Here is a 21,948-nt window from a genome sequence, read left to right as displayed (position 1 = left end):
ACATTTTCTCAAACAAAATAGGTCATTCCCATTCCGAACCAAAATTGTAGTTCTGATCATAGACTTTGACAGCATAGAAGGTTCAAATGAAATGTACCCTAAGCCAGCGGTAAACTGAATCTCCCTCTTCACCGCCCCAATATGTTTTTTCAATACTTAGTGTTGTTCCTTCAACCGCATTTCCAACTATGTGTAAAGAAAGCAATCTCGGGCTTCCTGATCACCATAAAACAACTCCACCATTAGAAACACAATTCAAAAAATACTGGATGATCTCAGATAAAGAAAAAGGAACAAATTGCAGAATTGAAAAAAGAAGCATTGCATGTTTATTCTTGGTGATTCAGTCTAGACAAGATTTTTAGGTGGTATTGTATAAATGTTGGTGTCTTATTTACAACTTGCAGGTATGAGGGAAAACTGTGATTAATGAGTCAACAAAAGTATGTATTTATACCTTTTATCTGAATAATTGAATCAGAAATTGCTAACTTACATGTACTTAATGTAAATTTCATTTTTGTACAAAAATAAAGAAATGAAACCAAATTTTATTCAATTTTTGCCACATAGAGGTCTCATAAAGGTATTACCGGGGCGAATACGATCCTGTCCCATGCAAATTCTTTTGTCACCCACAACGCCATCATCGCGTACTGGAGTACACTGGAATGTGATGAATTTTCCAATGGCTTCTTTGGTAACACGATATTGCAAAAGTCCTGAAACCCCCGGTATCGGAGAACCAAAATCACCTTCAACCTGGAAATTCAGAATATATTTTGGAGCTTAAGTTCTCTATCTGAAACAATTTTCATAGGTAGGAACTAGGAATGCTATTTATATTGTTTCTAGTAGGGAAGTACTCCTTTTTTTCAAACTTTTTGTTAGAATTAATCACAAGTAAAATATGGTGAGTTATTAGTCACATAAAATGTCTTAGGTATTAGTCGCTAATAGGATTGGATTTGGTCACATGTAAATACATTATAAATCCAGCTTTGTGTAGTCTCATTAGACACAGAAATTACTCAAATTACACCTTTGATAAAATTTCTGAATACATTTTATTATTTGCTGATAAATACATCACAAATATGGCTAAAATATATGAAGTAGGGCAGAAAACAAAATAGTCTCCCCAAGATATTAAAGAACTTTCACTCAATAACAACAATTTCAATTATTTGACATAAATGACAACCCAAAAGAATATGCAGCGAAAGACAGTATACAATTTTAAACAGTCTTTGAACAGTGCACTCTTCAATTTTAAGATGAATGTGAATTTCCTTAGAGTGGCAAATCAATATGTATGCATAATACTAAATCCACTAACTCTTTTCTATATTTGACATTTCAATTAATATTACAAACGCGTTGTTTAAGGCTAGGGACATGGGCTTCCATTGACCATTTTCTTTTATTCAAAGGAAGTAAAAGGCATGCCAAAAAATATGACCATACTACAATTTTACAATTATAATATAACTCCTTGAACCAGAACGTCGCATGGATGTAAAGTCAAATAAAGGGAGAAGAAATAACTTGGGAAATCAGTCACCCACACATTGTACAATTGCAAGCCTAGTATCCTAAACAGGATATGTGTGAATATTATTGTTAATACTGAAAATAGCACTATTTTAGGGTAGGAGAAAAACAAATTTTTGCTTTGTTCCCTAATTAGTATCATAGAATAAGACTAAAAAACTGCACTAGCTATAAAAGCTTTTACAATTGAGAGAAAGTGAAAATGATGATTATCTAAGCTGAAACTGTATTTCTGTTCTTGATTTAACAGTCTTCAAACTCTTATAAATACAAGAGGCTTTTCAGATAAACTAACTGATCAGCAGTTACTTAACTACTATAACTAACTGTTATCAATTTGTATGGAATACGTATTCCAAAAAAAAAACATAATCTATCAAATAGAAAAAGCTATCTAAAGCTGTCACAACAACCGAAGCTATCACCCAAACCAATATAGTCTATCAATTCACAACCAATTTAAGATATGTAATGTGTTTTTAAAAAATCTTTTCATTCTCACTATGCTTTCGCAGAGGACAGGGGTCATTATGGAGCTGGGCTATGTTGTCAGTCACGGATAGCAGCGCGGGACGTCCAACCCCAAAAATGGGATAGCAAGATTGCCGATAGCGGGATGAGCGCTATTATGAAGACCAAACGCAGTATATAGACTACACATAAAATACAAACAGTAGACAAACATACTAAAAAATAAAATTAAACAGAAACAGAAACAGAAGGGGAAGAAGAAGGAAAAAAAATTAAAAAACAGTGAAAAGAAAAAACAGAAACAGAAGTGGAAGAAGAAGAAAAAGAGTAACATATATTAACGAAGAAGAAAACAGAGTAACGGTTACAAAAATTATGTTTGGAATTTAAAATAATAATGTCAAGGAGGAGAAAGGTCAATAAATAATAAAATAATAGGGTTTTGAGTGCAAAAAGACTCAAATACCCTTAATGAAATTAAAAAAATTCAACAAAACCTAAAAAACAGAGTAGCGGGTCATGGACCCGGGTCAGGCGCAACACGTCGGCGCGTTTGAGCGCTATTTGTGGCCGCAATTGCCGCAACGGGTGACGGCGGTTTCATAGTGAGGGGCGCTGCGGAGATGGCTGTCGCCGCGCAATAGCGCCGCAATTGACAACATAGGAGCTGGGAAGGTTGTATTATTAACTTCTTAATATCCAAATTGTAGGTGGTCTTGGTTAAGAAATTAGAACATTTATATCATCAGTCTGATTCTTAGACTCATACTTCCCAAATTAAGCTTCAACACGGGAGTCTGGGACATCCTCCTTTGATTGGCTTAAGTTGATGTTTTCATCCTGGCTTTTAAGAGTAAATTGTGCTGTTTCGAGTGATGTTTGTGAATTTTCTAAACATGGTTTAAAATTCCCTCGTAGCTCTCATAGTATTGATGGACAACAGAAGTGCAAAATGAGAGAAGAGTGTGAAAATGATACTGATAACTGTATTTTTCTGATTATAACTCCTCTACTACACATACTCATATTTATGGCAGAGTAAGGCACATGACAATTACAATGGTTAGAGAGTTGGTTAAAATAGAGAACTGAAACTCGCATACCATTGATTTTATTCTCTAAAATGCATCCCCAACTTTAAAAGAACTAAAGCATGCCTAAGCGCAAACATTTTCCATCAAATATGTTCAAACAGCCTTTCTTGCCATAGATACCAAATGACAGCAACTTGGCACACTAAAAGTCAAAATGAGCCTATCTTTCCACCCGCTTCCACTGTCTAGCATGTATGAAGGAGTGAATCAAAACTTGAAATAAATAAAATTTACCCACCAACCAATAGGCACGTGCTAGGGATTACACTCCCAATACATTTATAAAATAAATTAAGCATATCTTGTGGAACTTCGATTGAAGTGCATACCTCATGAATATACCAATTGTATATACTTTTTCCTTCATGACCTCCAACATATCCATATGAAGCTGTCAATACTCCATCTTCGCTGTAATCTCCAATGATTGATAAGAAATTCAAGCTTGGGGGAAGAGCTGCAAAAAAATGCAGAAAGTTTTCATATCAAACTTCAGATAGATTATGATTTTGAGAAGAAACTAATTTGATACTTCAAGGAATCAGTCAACATATAGTGTGTTTGGTTTAGCATTGGCTCAAGTTCCAAAGCACATCTATTGCCAGTGCAACAAATAATTTCTGTTAACTCAAAAAGCATTTGACCTCTCCCAACGCCAACTCAAACACACTAATAGGCTATGTCTTTAAATACTTGGTAATATATGACAGAAAAAGAACAAAAGGGAGTGAGATGAGACAAGTAAACCTACTCTCAACTGATCTATCGGATATTACAAATGTTGGTTCACCAGAATCTCCATCAGGAGTCATCGGTGTGTACTTTGCAACAATATAACAGCCAACAGCTCCAAGAGGAATGCGGAATGCCTGACCAGGTCAAAACAAAACAATAAAATAGAAGTTGGTGCAAAGAGGAGAAATTATGCCCATTACTTCGAACAAATTGTGCAACTCAATGGGAAACAACCCGAACTCCAATGGCATAAACAACAAACCACCTACTTTAGCAATTTTAGAAGTACTTAATGCTTCAAGATTGCTTTCATCCAAAGTTGATGAATATGTTTTGTACCACTGAACTCTGCTAGATCCTTCAGTTCCTCCAGTTACAATACCAGTAGCAGTGACTTTTCCATTCTCTCGTAGATCCCCAATTATTTTGATGTTTGTAACTTTTGGTGGGGCTGAAATTGAGACAGAACAGAAGCATTATAACCACATGCAAATTGCCTTTATATATTAGCAGAAATTTTATTTCTTAAAATCATCCCCAACAAACATTTCATCGTGTTCCCAGAAGAATGGGAAAGAAGGTAAGCAACACAGTAAATACTTGTCTTATATGAATTAAGTGCTAACTTCTCACATTCTCTCCAATGAATTAAGAACTGACTTCCCACATTACTAAGGATACCTAGAAATGCTAATAGGATTCTCATCATTATATTCATGGAAAAGTTATTCCCAAAAATGAATTTACATGACTTGAAACAAACACTCCCTAACAGCATATTCAAATGGAAATGACACAAAACAGAAGTACCCAAGTACAGGAGACATTGTTATAATCATCAAGATACCTTGTTTTACAACAGGAGACATAACTGACAGTGATTTTCCTTCTTGGCCTGAAAGAGAAACCAATGGAAATGTCATAGAAATACATGACAAATTAATAGAAAGGATACACTGATTGTGTCAGTTCAGATACCAGACCTTCAAAATTAATCGGTATGTATACAAAAGCCAAACAACAACCAACATCCTCTTTGGTCAAGGTATAATCAGATGTACCAGCTGACACTAACAGAAAGTCTCTGCATATATTTGTCAAAATCACACAAGACACAAAAGCTTAGTATAGAAAAATAAGGGGGCAAGAAAATAGAGAAAGTTCAGGTTAAGCTAAGGTATTAACTATCCCCAAAGCATCAAATGAATGCAACAATTCAATGTCCAATTATTGAATACACAAATCAAAGACGAGCATGAGGCTTTATTTTTTTATTGTAATACTTCTTAACCCTTAAGCGAAGCATGATGAATAGAATACTGACCTAGTGTCCCTGTTCTTCCGTAACCATTCAAACTTGCTAGGTCCCTCCCTTCCACCAAAATAATCACCAACTCCTTTTATGGTAATTCCTTCAACAGTATCTCCAACTATTCTAACATTACTGACTGAAGGGGGAGCTACCATATGAAACAAAAAAAGGAAATTATGAAGAATTAGAAATTATTACATTTTGCCAATTTTGAATCACTGTCATCTTTCCACATATTTACTCATTATATAACTAATCCATTATTGACATCATCAACTTCCAAATCAGCCATATCAATGATTATGAGCCACTAAATCATTTTAATCTGAATATTGCACTTGGTCATTTGCAAGGCTTTTACATGTCTATATACAATAGAACAAAGAGAATCATGATTCCATAATATCGGAATAAATTCAATCAGCCCAAGTTATCTAAGGAAACTATGAAAGCTTGGATAGTCCTCACCTTACCCTAATGTCTAAAGCATGCACATAATAGCAAAATCAAAGGGAAGAAAAGATAAGCATTTCAGAGAGCTCCATTAGCTGCTAAGGCCAATATTGCCAAAGGAAGGAGAAACATACCTAAAAGGTAATAGTGCCACTAGTGGCGGCGACGATTATGAGGGAAATCAAAAAATCCAGTAGCCAAATGCAGTAAACTCATTGGAGAATACAAAATGAGTTCCAAACTTTTAAAATTCAAATATAGAAATAGCTTAAGAATCAGATCATACGGGATGGAACCACTCTGATACCATATTGAAACAGCTAAAATTTGGAAGCATTAGGGTGTCGCCAAGCTGCACACTTATATCCTATCCAAGTGTGATTACAATCAAATCAATCAAGGAGCTAAGTCAACAAATCCATGGCAAATTGATGGCCAAATAACTTAATAACATTATTGAAGAAAGTAAAAGGCAAAATACTTTATATTTTATTTTTATAGTCCTAAGTTGTTTATATAGAGAAAAAAAATTACAATAATAATAATGAATGTTGAATATAAAGAGTATTGAGAGACATATCGAATAACCCGTGTGTTTCAACTACACTACGGAATTTCTTTATATAGACAAAGAGTATTAAACAACCCTAATTTACAGTAATACTAACGGGCCGGAATACTTACAGCCCATCTAATCTAATTATTTACATAATATTTAACACTTCCCCTCAAGCTGGAGCATATAAATCAAATGCACCTAGCTTGTTACATATATAACTAATTCTAGGACCTCGCAATGACTTTGTAAACACATCTGCTAACTGATCATTGGAATTGACAAAGCTAGTGATGATGTCACCCGATTCGATCTTTTCTCTAACAAAATGGCAGTCAATCTCAATATGCTTGGTCCTCTCATGAAACACATGATTTGAGGCAATGTGCAATGCAGCTTGATTATCACATATTAATGTCATTGTGCTAGCCTCTTTAAATTGAAGTTCTTTCAGTAACTGTTTCAACCAGATGAGTTCACATGTTATTAGTGTCATGGCCCTGTATTCTGCTTCAGCACTGGATCTTGCAACAACATTTTGTTTCTTACTCTTCCAAGATATTAAATTTCCTCCGACAAGTACACAGTACCCGGAAGTTGATCGTCTATCTATGGGTGAGCCTGCCCAATCGGCATCTGAGTAGCCAATTATCTGAGTATGTCCTCTATCTTCATAAATGAGACCTTTCCCAGGTGCACTTTTGATACAGCATCCATATGTTCTTGGCAAGGAGAATTTAAGAACTGACTTACCACACTGACAGCAAAGGAAATGTCAGGACGAGTGACTGTGAGATAGTTTAATTTTTCAACCAATCTCCTATATCTTCCTGAATCTGATAGAGGCTCCCCCTGATTGGGTACGAGTTTGACATTTGGATCCATAGGAGTATCAACTGACTTGCCATTTAATAGGCTTGTTTCTTCAAGAATATCCATAGCATATTTTCTTTGTGAAATTACAAGGCCATCCTTGGATTGGGCTACTTCAACACCCAAGAAATAACGGTGTTTACCAAGGTCTTTAGTCTGAAATTTATTTGAGAGATGTTGTTTTAACTGGAGTATTCCATGCTGATCATTACCAGTTATAACAATGTCATCCATGTAAACAATAAGATAGATGCACCATTGGGCTGAGTGATGATAAAATACAGAGTGATCGGCTTCACTACGGATCATACTAAACTCTTGTACTACCGAGCTGAGTCTGCCAAACCAAGCTCTAGGAGACTATTTAAGACTATAAAGTGACCTGTGTAGCCGACAAACCATGTTGGAAGACTCCCCCTGAGCAACAAACCCTGGTGGTTGCTCCATATAAACTTCCTCTTCAAGATCACCGTGCCATTTTTAATGTCAAACTGATGGAGAGGCCAATGTCGAATTACTGCAATGGAGAAAAATAGTCTGACAGATGCCATTTTGGCAACACGTGAGAATGTGTCACTGTAATCCAACTCAAAAATCTGAGTATATCCATTGGCTACCAAACGATCCTTAAATCGATCAATCTTACCATCAGGGCCAACCTTCACTGTATAAAGCCAACGACACCCGACTAACAGCTTCCCATGAGGTAAAGAAACCAATTCCCAAGTACCACTGTTTTGTAGAGCACACATCTCATCAAGCATTGCTTGCCTCCACTCAGGGTAGGATAATGCTTCACCTGTAGTTTTAGGAATAGAAACAGAAGACAAGGAGGACAAGCAAGTGTAATGTAAAAGAGAAAGACAATGATAACACAAATCAATATAATGAGAAGATGGATTGCGGGTGGTGCGAATATCCTTATGAAGAGCAATGGGAAGGTCAGGCTCAGGTGGCAGGGCCGGATCTGGAGGTGGCGTCGGAGGAGAGTCTGTAATTTGAACAGGAACAGGCACAACAGAGGATAAGCGACAACGCTGATATGTTTGTAGTGGTCGTGGAGGTTGGGGGGCAGACTCGGCAGGTTCGATAGAAATATGAGTGGGTGGGAGAGGGATAACTACTTGAGGAGGTTCGGGATTAATGCCCTGATAGGGCTCAGTAGCTATATGGGTAGGTTTAAAATATTGTACAGACTCGAAAAAGGTAACGTCGGCTGATGTAACGTAGCGGTGTAGTGTGGGAGAATAACAACGATAGCCTTTTTGGGACCGATGATAACCGAAAAAGACACACTTGAGTGATCGAGCTGACAATTTGTCCAAACCAGGAGATAAATTGTGAACAAAACACGTGGACCCAAAGACACGAAGTAGTAGTGGGTGAAGAGGGGTATGGGAAAAGAGGACCGAATGGGGATATTGTCATCAAGGACAGAAGATGGCATACGATTGATAAGGTAGCACGCCGTTAAGACTGCATCCCCCCAAAAACGGAATGGAACATTGCCATGGAGAAGCAAGGTTTGTGTGGTTTCAATGAGATGCCGATTTTTTGCGTTCGGCTACCCCGTTTTGCTAAGGTGTATGAGGACATGATGTTTGGTGTAAAATGCCGTTGGAAGCCATAAAAATTTGAAATTGATGGGATAAATATTCCCGAGCATTATCACATCTTAAGGTACGAATGGAAACTCCATATTGGATTTTAATTTCTTGATAAAATTGCTCAAAGATGGAAAATAATTCAGTTCTATTTTTCATTAAAAATAACCACGTACAACGAGAATAATTATCAATAAAAGTAACAAAATACTTAGACTCTAAAGTAGACACAGTACGAGAGGGACCCCAAACATCAGAGTGAACTAAAGCAAAGGGAGAGAATACTCTTTTATTGACTCGATCGGGAAAATTACTACGGGTGTGTTTCCCTAACTGACACAACTCACAATGTAAAGTAGACATCTTAGACAAACTAGGCACAAGTTTTTGTAGTTTGGTAAGACTTGGGTGTCCTAGCTGAGCATGGATAGTATGGGGGACTCTGTGGCAGAGCACGTCTTGGAAGTTGTAGAAAGGTAATAGAAGCCTTGTGACTCACATCCGACGCCAATCATCCATCCCAAATTTCGGTCCTGCAAGGTAACATTATCATTAGTGAAAGTAATAATACAATTATGAGACCGAGTCAATCGACTAACTGAAAGTAAATTAAAGGGACATCCAGGTACATAGAGAACAGATGCAACTGAGATGGAAGGGAGAATGTGGACAGTGCCAACTCCTTGAGACCGGGTTTGAGTACCATTGGCAGAAATTATAGTAGGTAAAAAACCAGATGTAGAGAGTGAAGAAAAGAGACCTTTATTACCAGTAACATGATCAGACGCACCAGAATCAAGAACCTAAGGGCCGAGGGAAGATGAGTGAGAGAGGTAAACAGATGAGTTACCAGTGTGTGCAACTGAAGTAGGAGAACTAGAGTTCGGATGACTCTAAACCCATCGGAGAAAATCTTCATAGTTTGTCGAGGAGCCTTGTGGAGATGGTGTAGTTTGAATAGTGGCAGAAGGATCAAGTTGGGTTGCATTTATCGAAGGCGAAGGCTTACCATGCAACTTCCAACAGCGATCAATAGTGCGTCCAAGCCGATGACAATGCTCACATTTGGGACGAGGCTTAGAGTTGGATGGTCCTCCACGAGAACGATGTTGATTATGTCCCTGAGAGGTAAGGGCAGCAGAGTCACCCGGAACTGAAGTAATAGACTACTCAACTGAATGTTTTGCTGGTACTCGAAGGAGGATCGCTGAGGTAGTAGACATCCGGAACAGTAACTGACCCCAAGATTTGATCACGAGTTGCAGAGTACTCTTGCGGTCGGCTATAGAGTGCAGGAAGCATGAAGAAGGTGTTGCATTGATGCAACTCCTTCTTCTGTTCAACTGGATTACTTGCAGCAGGAGGAAGAAGCTCATTAAAGTCATGAAGTGCACTATGAATTGTCCCAAGATATGCAGAAATAGAGCCATCGAGTGACTTCGGAGTAATGATATCCAATAAGCGGTGACAAACTCTATAGAGACGTTGTGTGTCGTTAGTATAGAGTGCCTTTGCTTGACTCCAAACCGATTCACACGTGAGATGCGAACGGAAATCGGTTTAACATCTGGATGAAGTGTAGACTTAATGACACTACACAATTGAGCATCAATCTGACTCCATTTGGATGTTTCAATCACACTCACCTTTTCAGGGTTTTGGGTGAGATGGTCCTCGTAACCTTGACCACGTAGCCATAGTTTGATGTCGGCAGCCCAACTATCATAATTTGATCCATTCAATTTTTCAACAGAGAGAGGAGAAGTGATGTAGTTGGTGAAGATGCTCTTTGTTTCAGACTGAGACGCCATGGTTAACAAATATTGTCAGAAAACGCGTCGGAACTGGGAAAACAGGAGTTGTTTGAACTGGAACTGGTATATTTGTAACTTGAAATTGAAAACTGAGGGCAGATACGAAAGCAGGAGGCCGAGGCAAGTGCGGTGGAAGAAGTGGCACCGTGAACGGCTGTCGGACGCGCCGTCACGCGCAGTAGCAGTGGGCGGCGTGTGGATCTCGTGCGCGTGAGGGCAGGCGGCGCGGGAGTGGGTTGTTGATGACGTGGCAGAAGGGTTTGGCTGATCTGGAGTGTACGACGCTGCTGGAGTGGTCGTAAAATATTCACCGGAGACAGTGGGTCGACCGGTTAGTTGACGATTAGGGTTGTCTCTCAGCTGGCTCTAGATACCATGTTGAATATAAAGAGTATTACGAGACATATTAAATAACCCGTGTGTTTCAACTACACGACTGAATTTCTTTATATAGACAAAGAGTATTAAACAACCCTAATTTACAGTAATACTAACGAGCCAGAATACTTACAGCCCGTCTAATCTAATTATTTACATAATATTTAACAATGAGTAATAATGACAGAATCATAAAATAAAAATAAATAGAATAATATAAAATAAAAGAGAATTAAATCTGATTTCCCTTGATTCTTTAACAATTTTACACGACGGAATTTCTTTATATAGACAAAGAGTATTAAACAACCCTAATTTACAGTAATACTAACGAGCCAGAATACTTACAGCCCGTCTAATCTAATTATTTACATAATATTTAACAATGAGTAATAATGACAGAATCATAAAATAAAAATAAATAGAATAATATAAAATAAAAGAGAATTAAATCTGATTTCCCTTGATTCTTTAACAATTTTTTATCATCATATATCCTAACAAGTGTTAAACATTATGGTGAATCTAGATTAGTATTCAGTAAAGGCTATCAAACATTTTAAACGAAGCTAGGAAAAAAATAAAGAATATAAAAATGGACAAATTTCAATCATTACCAGCTCTTACAAAATCTGTATATTTATATTGAGGTTCTCCTTTGGCGCCTTCTTCTGATACTGGTGTGTACATGAAAACTAAACTTGAATCGACATCATCAATGGTTAGTTGATAATCCTCATCTTCTGCTCCAACAATGACCACCGGACTACTGTTCCACTTTCTCCGCAGCCAGCTAAAGAAAGCAAGGAGACAAAAACAAATGGCATAGTTGCATTACACTATTTTTAGTTGAATATGATTTGTGCATATATACGTAATGCAAAACAACACATACAAGTATAAGGAATTCCATCTCACCTGGCAACACCTTTTCCTGGAGTCCCACCACACCATGCAACCTTAGCACAACCCCGGATGATACTTCCTTCTATTAGTTCCCCATGCACTTCAAGGTTTAGAACCTTTGGAATTCCACTTCCTTGTGAAAAGTAGAATGGTTCAAGATTCTTACGTAATACATGAGTTGTGTAAGCATCAAGAAATTATTGAAAGAACAGACCATTACTATTAATTATTATTAATATACAATAGAGATAAGACATCTCATTTTCTTCAACAAATCAGAATCAGAAAGTAGGCAGGTCATTCAACAATAATCAATTCAACGGTGAATATTGTTCGGTAACACAAAATTCCATTTTAACACAACAAAGGCAGCTCTTCAAGCGTAACCCCACATCCCAATGCCAAAAGGCCATAAATCACGCGGCCCATTATCTAATACCTCCTTTCTATTTGTAGGGCAACATGTTTTATATATTTCATCAAACTAACCTCTTGACTAATGGTAACAGACAATTAACTAACTAATCTCTAAACAAACAATAACTTAATAACAGACCTATCGATATAGAAGGCTCAATATCAGAGATTAGTAGGAAATTCATATATTTAACCAATTACAGACTAAACAAAACATATGGAGTCTGTGTAGTCAATCCGTGAGCCAGATCATGTAAGACCCACCAATGAGACACCAAAAAGAAGTGAATAGGATTCTACAGTACCTTAAGTTACATCTAAAAAGGACTACTGTTCAAAAACTGGGGGAAACTTTCGAAGGAGGCATACACGAAAGATTGTTAATAGATCTACCTCACAATATTGCATGTGAATTACTGTAGATGAAAATCATTCTACAAGATCTTCAGATAAAGTGCAAACCTCCTACAAAGCTGTTTTGTTATAATACAAGTCAGCCATTAGTAGTTTAGACAATTGGGTTTAACATGAAAAACATCCTGAGTCCTAAGATAAGCAAGCACATGGCATATGTTCCTTCGAGATCTGAAAACTACAGTGTATGTTCCTTCAATATGTCAGCTAGCAGACATGTTGACTGAGAGGCTCCTGACAAATCTTACTAGCAAACTGGGAATAATAATTACTCATTCAATTTATGAAAGGGAGAGACATGTGATTTGCATCGTGAAAACAGTAATTGTACCATCTATTGATAAAAATAATATTTAGTAAAATTCCTTTCAAGTCTAAGACCTCAAAAATTTAGTTGTTCATTTATATGGAATAAGGCAAGCCTACCTGGTTTAACACGAGAAGAGATAGCAAATATAGAAGGATATTCCATCTCTTCTAAAGTGGGAGTACATTCCACTTTCAGAATTTTTCCAATGTCACTGTGTTTTGGCAAGTAAATCTGAAAACAATACAATATCATAACCATAAATAATTTAAGCAAATATACTAACAAACAAATTGGAAGTAATGATAATCATGTAATCAACTCAATACCTCATCAGTGGCATCTGGAATAGGGACAAAATTTGAAAGTGTTACATCACCACAAAACCATTGATATTTTAAGACCAACAGTTGGTCTGTACTTGCTGCACCATCATGAATAAATGTGAAGTGACTGCGGCACACATCTTCTTCCAAAGGTTTATCTATTGAGGCTTCTTTGAGAAAAAAACCAGATGGAAAATGATCCTTCCATTTCTCAATTAGGAAGCGGAAAGTTGACTCTGCCGCATTCTCAGGGCGACTAAACTCCCAACCATCTCGAATGCATAAAGCTGTATGTGCAGGATATCGCTTTGCTATTGCCATTTCCTCACGAGAAAGATCTACAAAACTTTTTCATATTCAATTAACTACCTTAAGGCATAAGAATCTGAAGATACTGGTACAAGTCACTCAAAGAAAACTTGCTGGGTACTCCTAAACCAATAACCAGAAGTTACTATTATAGTGTATTCTTCTATCTCTTCTGCCATCAATTTAACAAGCCAAACGCTAGGATTTTTGACGCATACCTCTATCATTATATTTTTTTAAAGTAGGTCCAACTAGCAATATTGAGGCTGCTTCCAAATGAGGCATCTTCAGTATAGGGTTTTCCTCCACTCGCAAATGCTACATTAAAATAAATCACTGAAAACAGCATAAATTGGTCTACACGAAAGTATTTACCCATGCATGTGTAAACTCAACATTAATTTAAGTCTGAAAGTTATTTAGAATTTCTTAGGTTAAGTTACTATATTATTATTGATATTTTACCCAAATTTGTAAACTAGTACTCCTTAGGTTGATAATTACCAATTGTTTCTAAATGGGCCCATTGTGTCTACTATCAAATGATTGAGTTTTGGTCTTTAGGGAGGAAAATATCACCTGCATGATACGACTAAATTAATGAATGCCTAACCATCATGGTGAAAACCCGATTTGAAATGAAAAGCCATGGCTTTGGTCCTATGGAAATGAAAAGTATAAGCAAACCAAATTCATACTGCCGCCACATTGTTATACATTTATCTTATATTCAATCGGTTCTTCAACCAAATGCTCAGTGGTGTTGGAGAAACGCTTGGTCTAAATGCAAAGGTTTACCTGCCCCTTGTCTAGCAGGTATATGATTTCATAATAAGGATTTAGCTACTTTGAAGTCAGGCGTTCACTTTGAGAAAAATATTCAGTATCATAATTGTCGACTGGAAAATCAAATCTATATATATATATATATATTGAAAAATCAAGGGAAATCATATTTGATTCTCTTTTATTTTATATTATTTTGTTTATTTTTAATTTATGATTATGTCATCATTATTATTGTAATTTCTTTTCTTATATAAACAGCTTAGAGTAGTACTAATAAGATATGAAAGTATTTTGTCTTTTACTTTCTTTATGGCATCTAGAGCTCTTGGTTAGGATTATGTAAAGTTTTCCACAGTCTAGTGGGGTTCAAGGCTCCAAACTTAAACGGACACCGACATTTTGTTTTTAATTTTTGTACAATCCGTTTTGCGACCCAGCTCGTTTATATGTCGACCTAATGGCACATAATACCCCATGGAAGGCGGCAATAGTTTTGGTGAAAAACCAGAAGTAGTCAACAACACCGACAGTGTTGGTTCAGGCAACAGCGGTCCCGGTGGCGCCGACCCAGGCAGCGATGGCAGCTTGAATGGTTTCTCCACCAATGATTTTTCCAATTTTTTTTGCCATGAGAGAACTTCTAATGCCCTAAAGGTTGAGTCTCAAACTCCTTCTTGCTCTATATCTCAGAGAGGTAATTATCTAAATACTGTTCTACTCAATGTCAATCCCAGTCATACTTGGATTATTGATTCTGGTGCTACTGATCATATGATTAGGGAGTCAAGTCTATTTTCTTCTTATAGTCCTTGTGCATATAACCACAACATTAAAATTGTAGATGGCTCTCTTTCATCCATTGCAGGGAAAGGTTCTGTTATTCTATCACATTTGTTAACCTCAAAAAATGTCTTACATGTTCCTAATTTATCATGTAATCTGTTATTCATTACTAAATTAACAAAGGATATAAATTGTCAAGCTAACTTATTTTATTTTCATTTCACTTTTAAGGATTTGAACACGAAGAAGATGATTGACAATGCTAGTGGAGGACTTTATTATCTTGACAATAGACTCGACTTCAAAGACCAACCTCAAATAAGTATTTATTTTGAATCTAATTTGGTTTCTTCTAATAATGATGATATTATGTTATATCATTTACGGTTAAGACATCCTAGTTTTCCGTATGTGAAACATTTATTTTCTCAATTATATTCTAAGAACAATTTGTCTTTATTATCATTGTGAAACTTGTGAATTTGCTAAACATCACCGTTCTTTTTCTACACAACCATATAAACAATCAAAACCATTTGCCGTTATTCACAGTGATGTTCAGGGTCCTAATAGAATAAACACATTTTCTAATAACAAATTGTTTATAAATTTTATAAATGATCATACTAGAATTTGTTGGATTTATTTATTGAAAGAAAAATCGAAAGTTGGACAGGTTATCAAAATTTTCTTTAAAGTAGCTCAAACTCAATACTAAACAAATATTCAAGTTTTCAGAAATGACAAATGTAAGAAAAACTTAATATGCATTTGTCAGACTTTTTTCTTGAAAATGGAGTTGTTCATCAAAGTTCTTGTGTTAATACACCCCAACAAATGGAATTGAAATGAGAAAGAATGGACAACTTCTTGAGGTTGTTAGGGTTTTACTCTTTGCAAATAAGGTTGCAAAATATTTGTGGGGAGAAGTTGTTTTAACTGCATCATATTTAATTAATTGTATGTCATCTAAAGTTTTAGATTTTCAAACCCCTTGTGATGTTTTTCGAAATTGCTTTCCTTTGACTCGTGCCTTTGTGGATTTGCCACTAAAAGTTTTTGGTTGCACTGCTTTTGTTCATGAACATAAACAACTTGTCAAAATCGAGCCACGAGCAATAAAATATGTTTTTACTAGTTACTCTCCAACTCATAAGGGTATAAGTGTTTTGAACCAAAATCAAAAAGACCATGGATGTTATTTTTGTTGAAAATCAACCATTTTTTATTGACATTCATCTTCAGGGGGAAATTTTAAGAAAGATTCATCTTTTGCTTTTGAAAACATCATTACTTTAGGTGATATTGTGTTGTCACAAAATTCACCACATCATCCTAATACAGGTAAGTCTTCTTCTATTCTTAAGAGTCATGTTGAGTATCTTGATATAGACTTTCCTATTGCAATTAGGAAACCTATTAGATCATGCACTAAAATTCTTAGTCTAATTTTGTGTCATACTCAAAATTATCTTCTTCATTTGCTGCGTTTACCTCTTAGTTGTCTGCTATAGAAATTCCCAAAAATATACAGGAGGCTCTGAAAATTATAAAGTGGAAGGAAGTTGTTCTTAAGGAAATGAGAGTTCTTGAGAAGAATAAAACTTGGAAAGTAATGACTTTACCTATAGGAAAGAATATTGTTGGTTGTAAATGAGTATTTAATGTGAAATATAATTTTGATAACACAGTTGAAAGATACAAGGCACGCTTGATTGCTAAAGAGTTTACTCAAACGTATGGCATTGATTAGTCAGAGATGTTTGCTCTTGTTGCCAAATTAAACACTATTAGAGTTATCTTGTCCTTGGCAGTGAATTTAGATTGGCCTCTTAACCAACTTGATGTAAAAAATGATTTGTTGAATGGTGATTTGGAGGAGGAAGTACATGGATAGCCCTCCTAGCTTTGAAGACAAATTTGGTTCAAATGTGATCAAACTACAAAAATTATTTCATGGTCTCAAGCAATCCCCAAGGGTTTGGTTTAAAAAATTCACTTGGCCGATTAAAAGGCAAGGATATATGTAGAGACAATCAGACCATACTTTGTTCATGAAGTTCTCTAATGTTGGTAAGATTGCAATTCTAATTGTATATATAGATGATATTATTCTCATAGGAGATGACATTGTTGAGATGGAAAGATTGAAGAAAAATTTGAGAAAAGAATTTTGAAATCAAAGATTTAGGTGCGCTTAAATATTTTCTTGGTATTGCTCACTCAAAGAAGGGAATTGTTTCTCAAAGAAAATACATCATAGATCTATTAGAGGAAATTGGGACGGGTGTGTGTAGACCAGCATATACTCCTATGGAATTAAATGCTAAACTTTGTGAGAAAGATAGTGTTCCTGTTGATATTCGAATATATCAGAGGTTGATTGACAAATTTATTAATCTAGTCTACACTATACCTAACATTGTTTTCTTTGTGACTGTTGTAAGCCAATTCATGCACTCTCCCTATGAAGAATACTTGGAGGTCGTTTATCAAATCTTAAGGTATTTGAAATTCAATCCTGGAAAGAGCTTGTACTTCAAAATCAATGACAAAGAAGCCTCTATATTTACAAATGGTAATTGGGCAGGATCAGTTACTGATAGAAAATCCACTATTAAATATTGTGCCTATGTTTGGGAAAATTTAGTCACTTGGAGAAGTAAAAACCAAGGTGTTGTTGCTCGAAGCAGCGCAGAAGCAAAATTCAAAGCAATGGCTCACGAAACCTATGAACTTTTGTGGATTTGTAAACTCTTGGAAGAATTGAAAATGAAAGTTGATTCACCCTTAAAATTGTTCTGTGATAGCAAAGCAGCAATAAATATAGCTCACAACCCTGTGCAACATGATAGAACCAAACACATTGAGATTGACCGCTACTTCATACAAGAAAAAATTGATGCTGAAATTATATATCTGTCATTTGTGACTTCTAATCAACATATTGTTGATATATTGACAACAAGCTTGACAAGACCCAATTTTGAGCGACTTGTAGTCAAATTGGACATGACAAATATTTATGCACCAACTTGAGGGGGTGCTGAAGAATTAAGGGAAATCATATTTGATTCGCTTTTATTTTACATTACTCTGTTTATTTTTATTTTATGATTATGTCATTATTACTATTGTAATTTATTTTCATATATGAACAGCTTAGGGTTGTAGTAATAAAATGGGAGTATTTTGCCTTTTACTTATTTCAATATATAACAAATTATGAAGTTGTTTTTCAAATCAATGTTTAATTATGCACTTTTCTCCCTGAAGTGTGTCCTTAGGAGCCAATATAATTTCCTATATAGAAAACAAAATTCTGTAGTGAATGAAATTAGTGTACAATCAAAGGAATAGCTACATTCATGCCTACAATTACTGCTGCCTAATATAAATGCTAACACCCACCAATAATCGAGATATAATAGAAAGTTTTCCTATACCGAGAAATTATCTTAAATATGATTTAGAACCAAAAAACACATGGCGACCCATACAATTTTCCTTATTGCTTTTCTCACAAAAGCATAAATTCATCATAAATAAAAACTACTATATTATAATAAAGATTATATGTAGCATTTAAAAATCACTAATCTATAATACTTCTCTATAATTTTTAAAGAGCTAGGTTTCTCCTATGACTCGGAAATTTTATTAGACAATAACACTGATAAACTATATCCATGAAAAAATATGTGATAAAGTTTTGCATGTGATCAACTGTTTTAGTTTATGTTGTGCCAAATAAAAATGATATCATACTAACCTCTAGATTTGGTAAATATGGAAAACCCTTAAGTGTAGAAATTCTATTTTTGCTGGCAGCTAAGACCTGCATCAGATTATTTTGTTATTATTCAATGAAGAATTACATAATACACACAATATATGGTCAACACTCGATACAACAAAACAACCTGGAGTCGAGGTTGACTTGCCATTGTGAGAGATTTCAACTTATTTTGAGCTACAGAGAGGAACTGCAAAAATGAAACATAACAAATACAAAGTTTTTATGAAAACTGAAGTTGAAAACCAAAAAATACTCTGAAATGAAAAACAGCAAACAGCCAAGGTTTTTCAAAGCTTGCCTCCAAATTAGGAAGTTGCGGTAGACTAGCCAATGATGTGATTTGATTTCCAGCAAGATAGAGTTGCTACATAACAGTTATGATTTTGTAATGTCATTTTTAATATTATTTAAGTATTTGTATTCTTTACATTTCTATTGCTTCCATAAGGCAAAAGCAAGTGCGCCCACATAAATATATATACCTGCAGTACTTTGCAATTCTCAAGAGGCTCAAATCCAGGACCTTGAAACTCATTAAAACTCAAATCAAGAACCTGATAAATTAAATGGTTTCTTCATTAGTTAGTAAGGTGTTAATTTGAAATTATTCGAATGTAATAACTGAACATAAATCATATATAAAACCTTCACTCTTGTCAATATTTCTACTCCTTCCAATGTAGACAGGAGATTGTCTCGTAGATAGACAAACTGCCAATAAGAATCATAAGTTAAATGCTATAAAAATCCTCAAAATAAGAAATGACAAGGTAACATTAAAATTTAAAATACTCTCCTATACACTATGCAGTCCTGGGAATAAATAGAGGCAGATAAGATATTTAAACAACAAAACCTAAAGCCATTGACAGAGTCAATAGCTATTAAATCAACTTCAGTTCACTTGTCTTGTCATGGCATTTCAGAGAGCCAACTGAACAATGTGTGCCAGTCCATTTAGGAAAACGGTATCCCTAGACCAATCTAGCCATTCAGTAAAATCAGAGTAATACAAAATTGAGCACCAAGAGAGAGGCGCACTTTACTCACTTTTTTTTTCTCTTGCAAATGAAAATATTTCGCAACTGTTTTTCAACACATACTACTGTGTGCCCTCAACCATAGAAATCGACTTTATTTCCTAAAGACACGTTGATATAAATTACTCATGTGCCCATCTTTTATAGTACTTAATAAACAAACACACTTAAATAAATAACACGAGGTCATAGCCTGCCATAAGTTGAATTTCATTTAAAAATTGCCAGAAAAAACTTTGAACAAATCATCTGAAATAATGTGCTAAACAGAGCTTACTTCCAAGTTTGAAGATAAGTTTAATCCACTGGCAGTGAGACTGCGAACTCTGTGTCCCCTGAGATCCAATCTCTGATAAACAGCAGTATGGTTCAGAATTAAACAGTACAAGGGGGTGAAAGATTCATCACATTAGCTCAGTAACCAATAATGTTTAGGTTCAAGCAAAGTTTTAAAAACGGTTTGCAACCTCTCAATTGTGGCTGCAAGTCTGTGACCTCATCGCAACTACAATTGTAGCCATATCAGTTATATTTTATTGCAAATTTCTTCAATATTTGCTCACAATGCAACCACAATTCAAAACTTTTGATTCAAATTTACATGAGATCCCCCTCCCCCAAAAGCAAGGAGATAATGTGGTGAGTCCATTTTGTGATAACCAAAGCACTCCAATATGCCAAACATCAACTAGTTAGTTAACAAAATACACAACCAATGTGACTCTGCGAGCCATTAAGTTCTTTTTAATTTTGACAAACGCAAGTGATTTACTAAAAACTCAATAATTGAGCCTTTCTTTCCTAAAATTAAAATAAATCACCCAACAACCACTAATTATTTCGTTCCGAAAAAGGACTCACCAATTATTTCCAAAAGACAAAAGAACCTCCATCTATCAAAGCACATACATAAAATCCCATCCTTTTCAGCAATTATTTCATTTCCACAGTAAAAGTCTAAAATGAATCTAAAAATAACTTCAAAAATATTAACATCATTACTATATACACAACAAGCCTTACCAAATCATCATTAGCCTTAACCTCAATTTGAGGAAGAACAATAAACCTTGAATTACGGCTATCAGGAGTCATCACTTTCCTCCTTCCAGACAAACCAGAACTTCTCTCTGAAGACGATGACAGCGACCCCGCTCTCAATCCACCAGACACAGCCGGCGACCGTGCCGACACTGACGGCGATGAAACCTTCCCCACAGTCTTCCTAACAGAACCACCACTAACATCCACAGTCGAAGAACCACCAACTCTCCTCGACGAAGAAGAAGGAGAAGAAGAAGAAACCGACAACGCCGGCTTACTTGACGGTCTCTTCACAACTTCCGCCTTATTCGAACCAGACACGGCGGACGTCCTCGAACTGGAACCCGCCGACGAGGCGGCAACAGGTTTCCCGGCATGCAAAGAAGATATCGAACTCCGACGAATATCCGGGAGAGATCTCCGAACAGGTTCGGTAACAGAAGAATTTGAAGAAACTGTTTTAGCTGTAACAGAAGTTTTAGTTCTTCCATCTGATAATAACGAAGACCGTTGAGCTAACCCTCCACCAGTACTGTTTCGTCTCGGTGCTGAACTCGCTGAAGAACCAATTGAACCTGATCTCTTTGTACCCGAACCTAACTCAGAAACTTTTCGAGTCTCCACTCTATTCTTTGCAGAAACCGAACCAATTGAAGTGGTTTTCACAGCGTCTGAAGATTTCTTCTTTTCGGACTCCAACGGGACTTCCATTTCAATTAAGCGCTTCTCAAAACCTGAAAAAATTTAAAAACAAAAATTGAAAGTATGGAGTTAATTGAAGTGTAAAGAGGGAATGATATAGGTTAGATCTAAGTGTAAAAGAAGTGAGGAGCATAATGTGGGTGAAGACCTTGTGCCCTAGGTAGAAAATGAGGAGATCTAGTAAAAGAAGAGGAGGATAGAACTGAAACAGAAGCTGAATTTGAGTAACATTTGGGAAGGAGAAAAAAAAAAAAGGGATGTGTTTCAG

The 21,948-nt window shown here is 35.9% G+C and overlaps 1 protein-coding gene across 5 annotated transcripts in view; it reads right to left on the bottom strand.

The window, feature by feature from the left end:
* The window catches only part of LOC101504641 (187-kDa microtubule-associated protein AIR9), a 42,014-nt gene extending 20,072 nt beyond the window's left edge, over positions 1–21,942 (bottom strand). For 4 of the 5 annotated variants that reach the window (XR_003472353.2, XR_003472351.2, XM_027333498.2 and 1 more), the window contains exons 1-21: positions 21,829–21,942; positions 20,958–21,712; positions 20,212–20,283; positions 19,540–19,605; positions 19,377–19,448; positions 19,193–19,258; positions 19,019–19,081; positions 18,868–18,933; positions 13,742–13,841; positions 13,218–13,552; positions 13,008–13,122; positions 11,763–11,883; positions 11,462–11,637; positions 5,179–5,314; positions 4,838–4,938; positions 4,702–4,749; positions 4,124–4,305; positions 3,871–3,988; positions 3,449–3,576; positions 594–762; positions 98–216 (exon numbers count right to left, since the gene is read on the bottom strand). Coding sequence is in view for 3 of the 5 variants with exons in the window: in XM_027333498.2 (XP_027189299.1) it covers positions 98–216; positions 594–762; positions 3,449–3,576; positions 3,871–3,988; positions 4,124–4,305; positions 4,702–4,749; positions 4,838–4,938; positions 5,179–5,314; positions 11,462–11,637; positions 11,763–11,883; positions 13,008–13,122; positions 13,218–13,552; positions 13,742–13,841; positions 18,868–18,933; positions 19,019–19,081; positions 19,193–19,258; positions 19,377–19,448; positions 19,540–19,605; positions 20,212–20,283; positions 20,958–21,689 (2,985 nt within the window). In the remaining 2 variants the exon portion in view is untranslated. The remainder of the gene's footprint in view (positions 1–97; positions 217–593; positions 763–3,448; positions 3,577–3,870; positions 3,989–4,123; positions 4,306–4,701; positions 4,750–4,837; positions 4,939–5,178; positions 5,315–11,461; positions 11,638–11,762; positions 11,884–13,007; positions 13,123–13,217; positions 13,553–13,741; positions 13,842–18,867; positions 18,934–19,018; positions 19,082–19,192; positions 19,259–19,376; positions 19,449–19,539; positions 19,606–20,211; positions 20,284–20,957; positions 21,713–21,828) is intronic. The other variant, XM_027333501.2, reaches the window with a different exon arrangement.
* Positions 21,943–21,948: the final 6 nt, after the last annotated feature.

The sequence above is a fragment of the Cicer arietinum genome, chromosome 1, assembly GCF_000331145.2.
Source record: "Cicer arietinum cultivar CDC Frontier isolate Library 1 chromosome 1, Cicar.CDCFrontier_v2.0, whole genome shotgun sequence".
Classification (NCBI taxonomy): Eukaryota; Viridiplantae; Streptophyta; class Magnoliopsida; order Fabales; family Fabaceae; genus Cicer; species Cicer arietinum.
The sequence above is the reverse complement of the archived record's forward strand: the minus strand, read 5'-3'. Positions and strand labels throughout refer to the sequence as shown.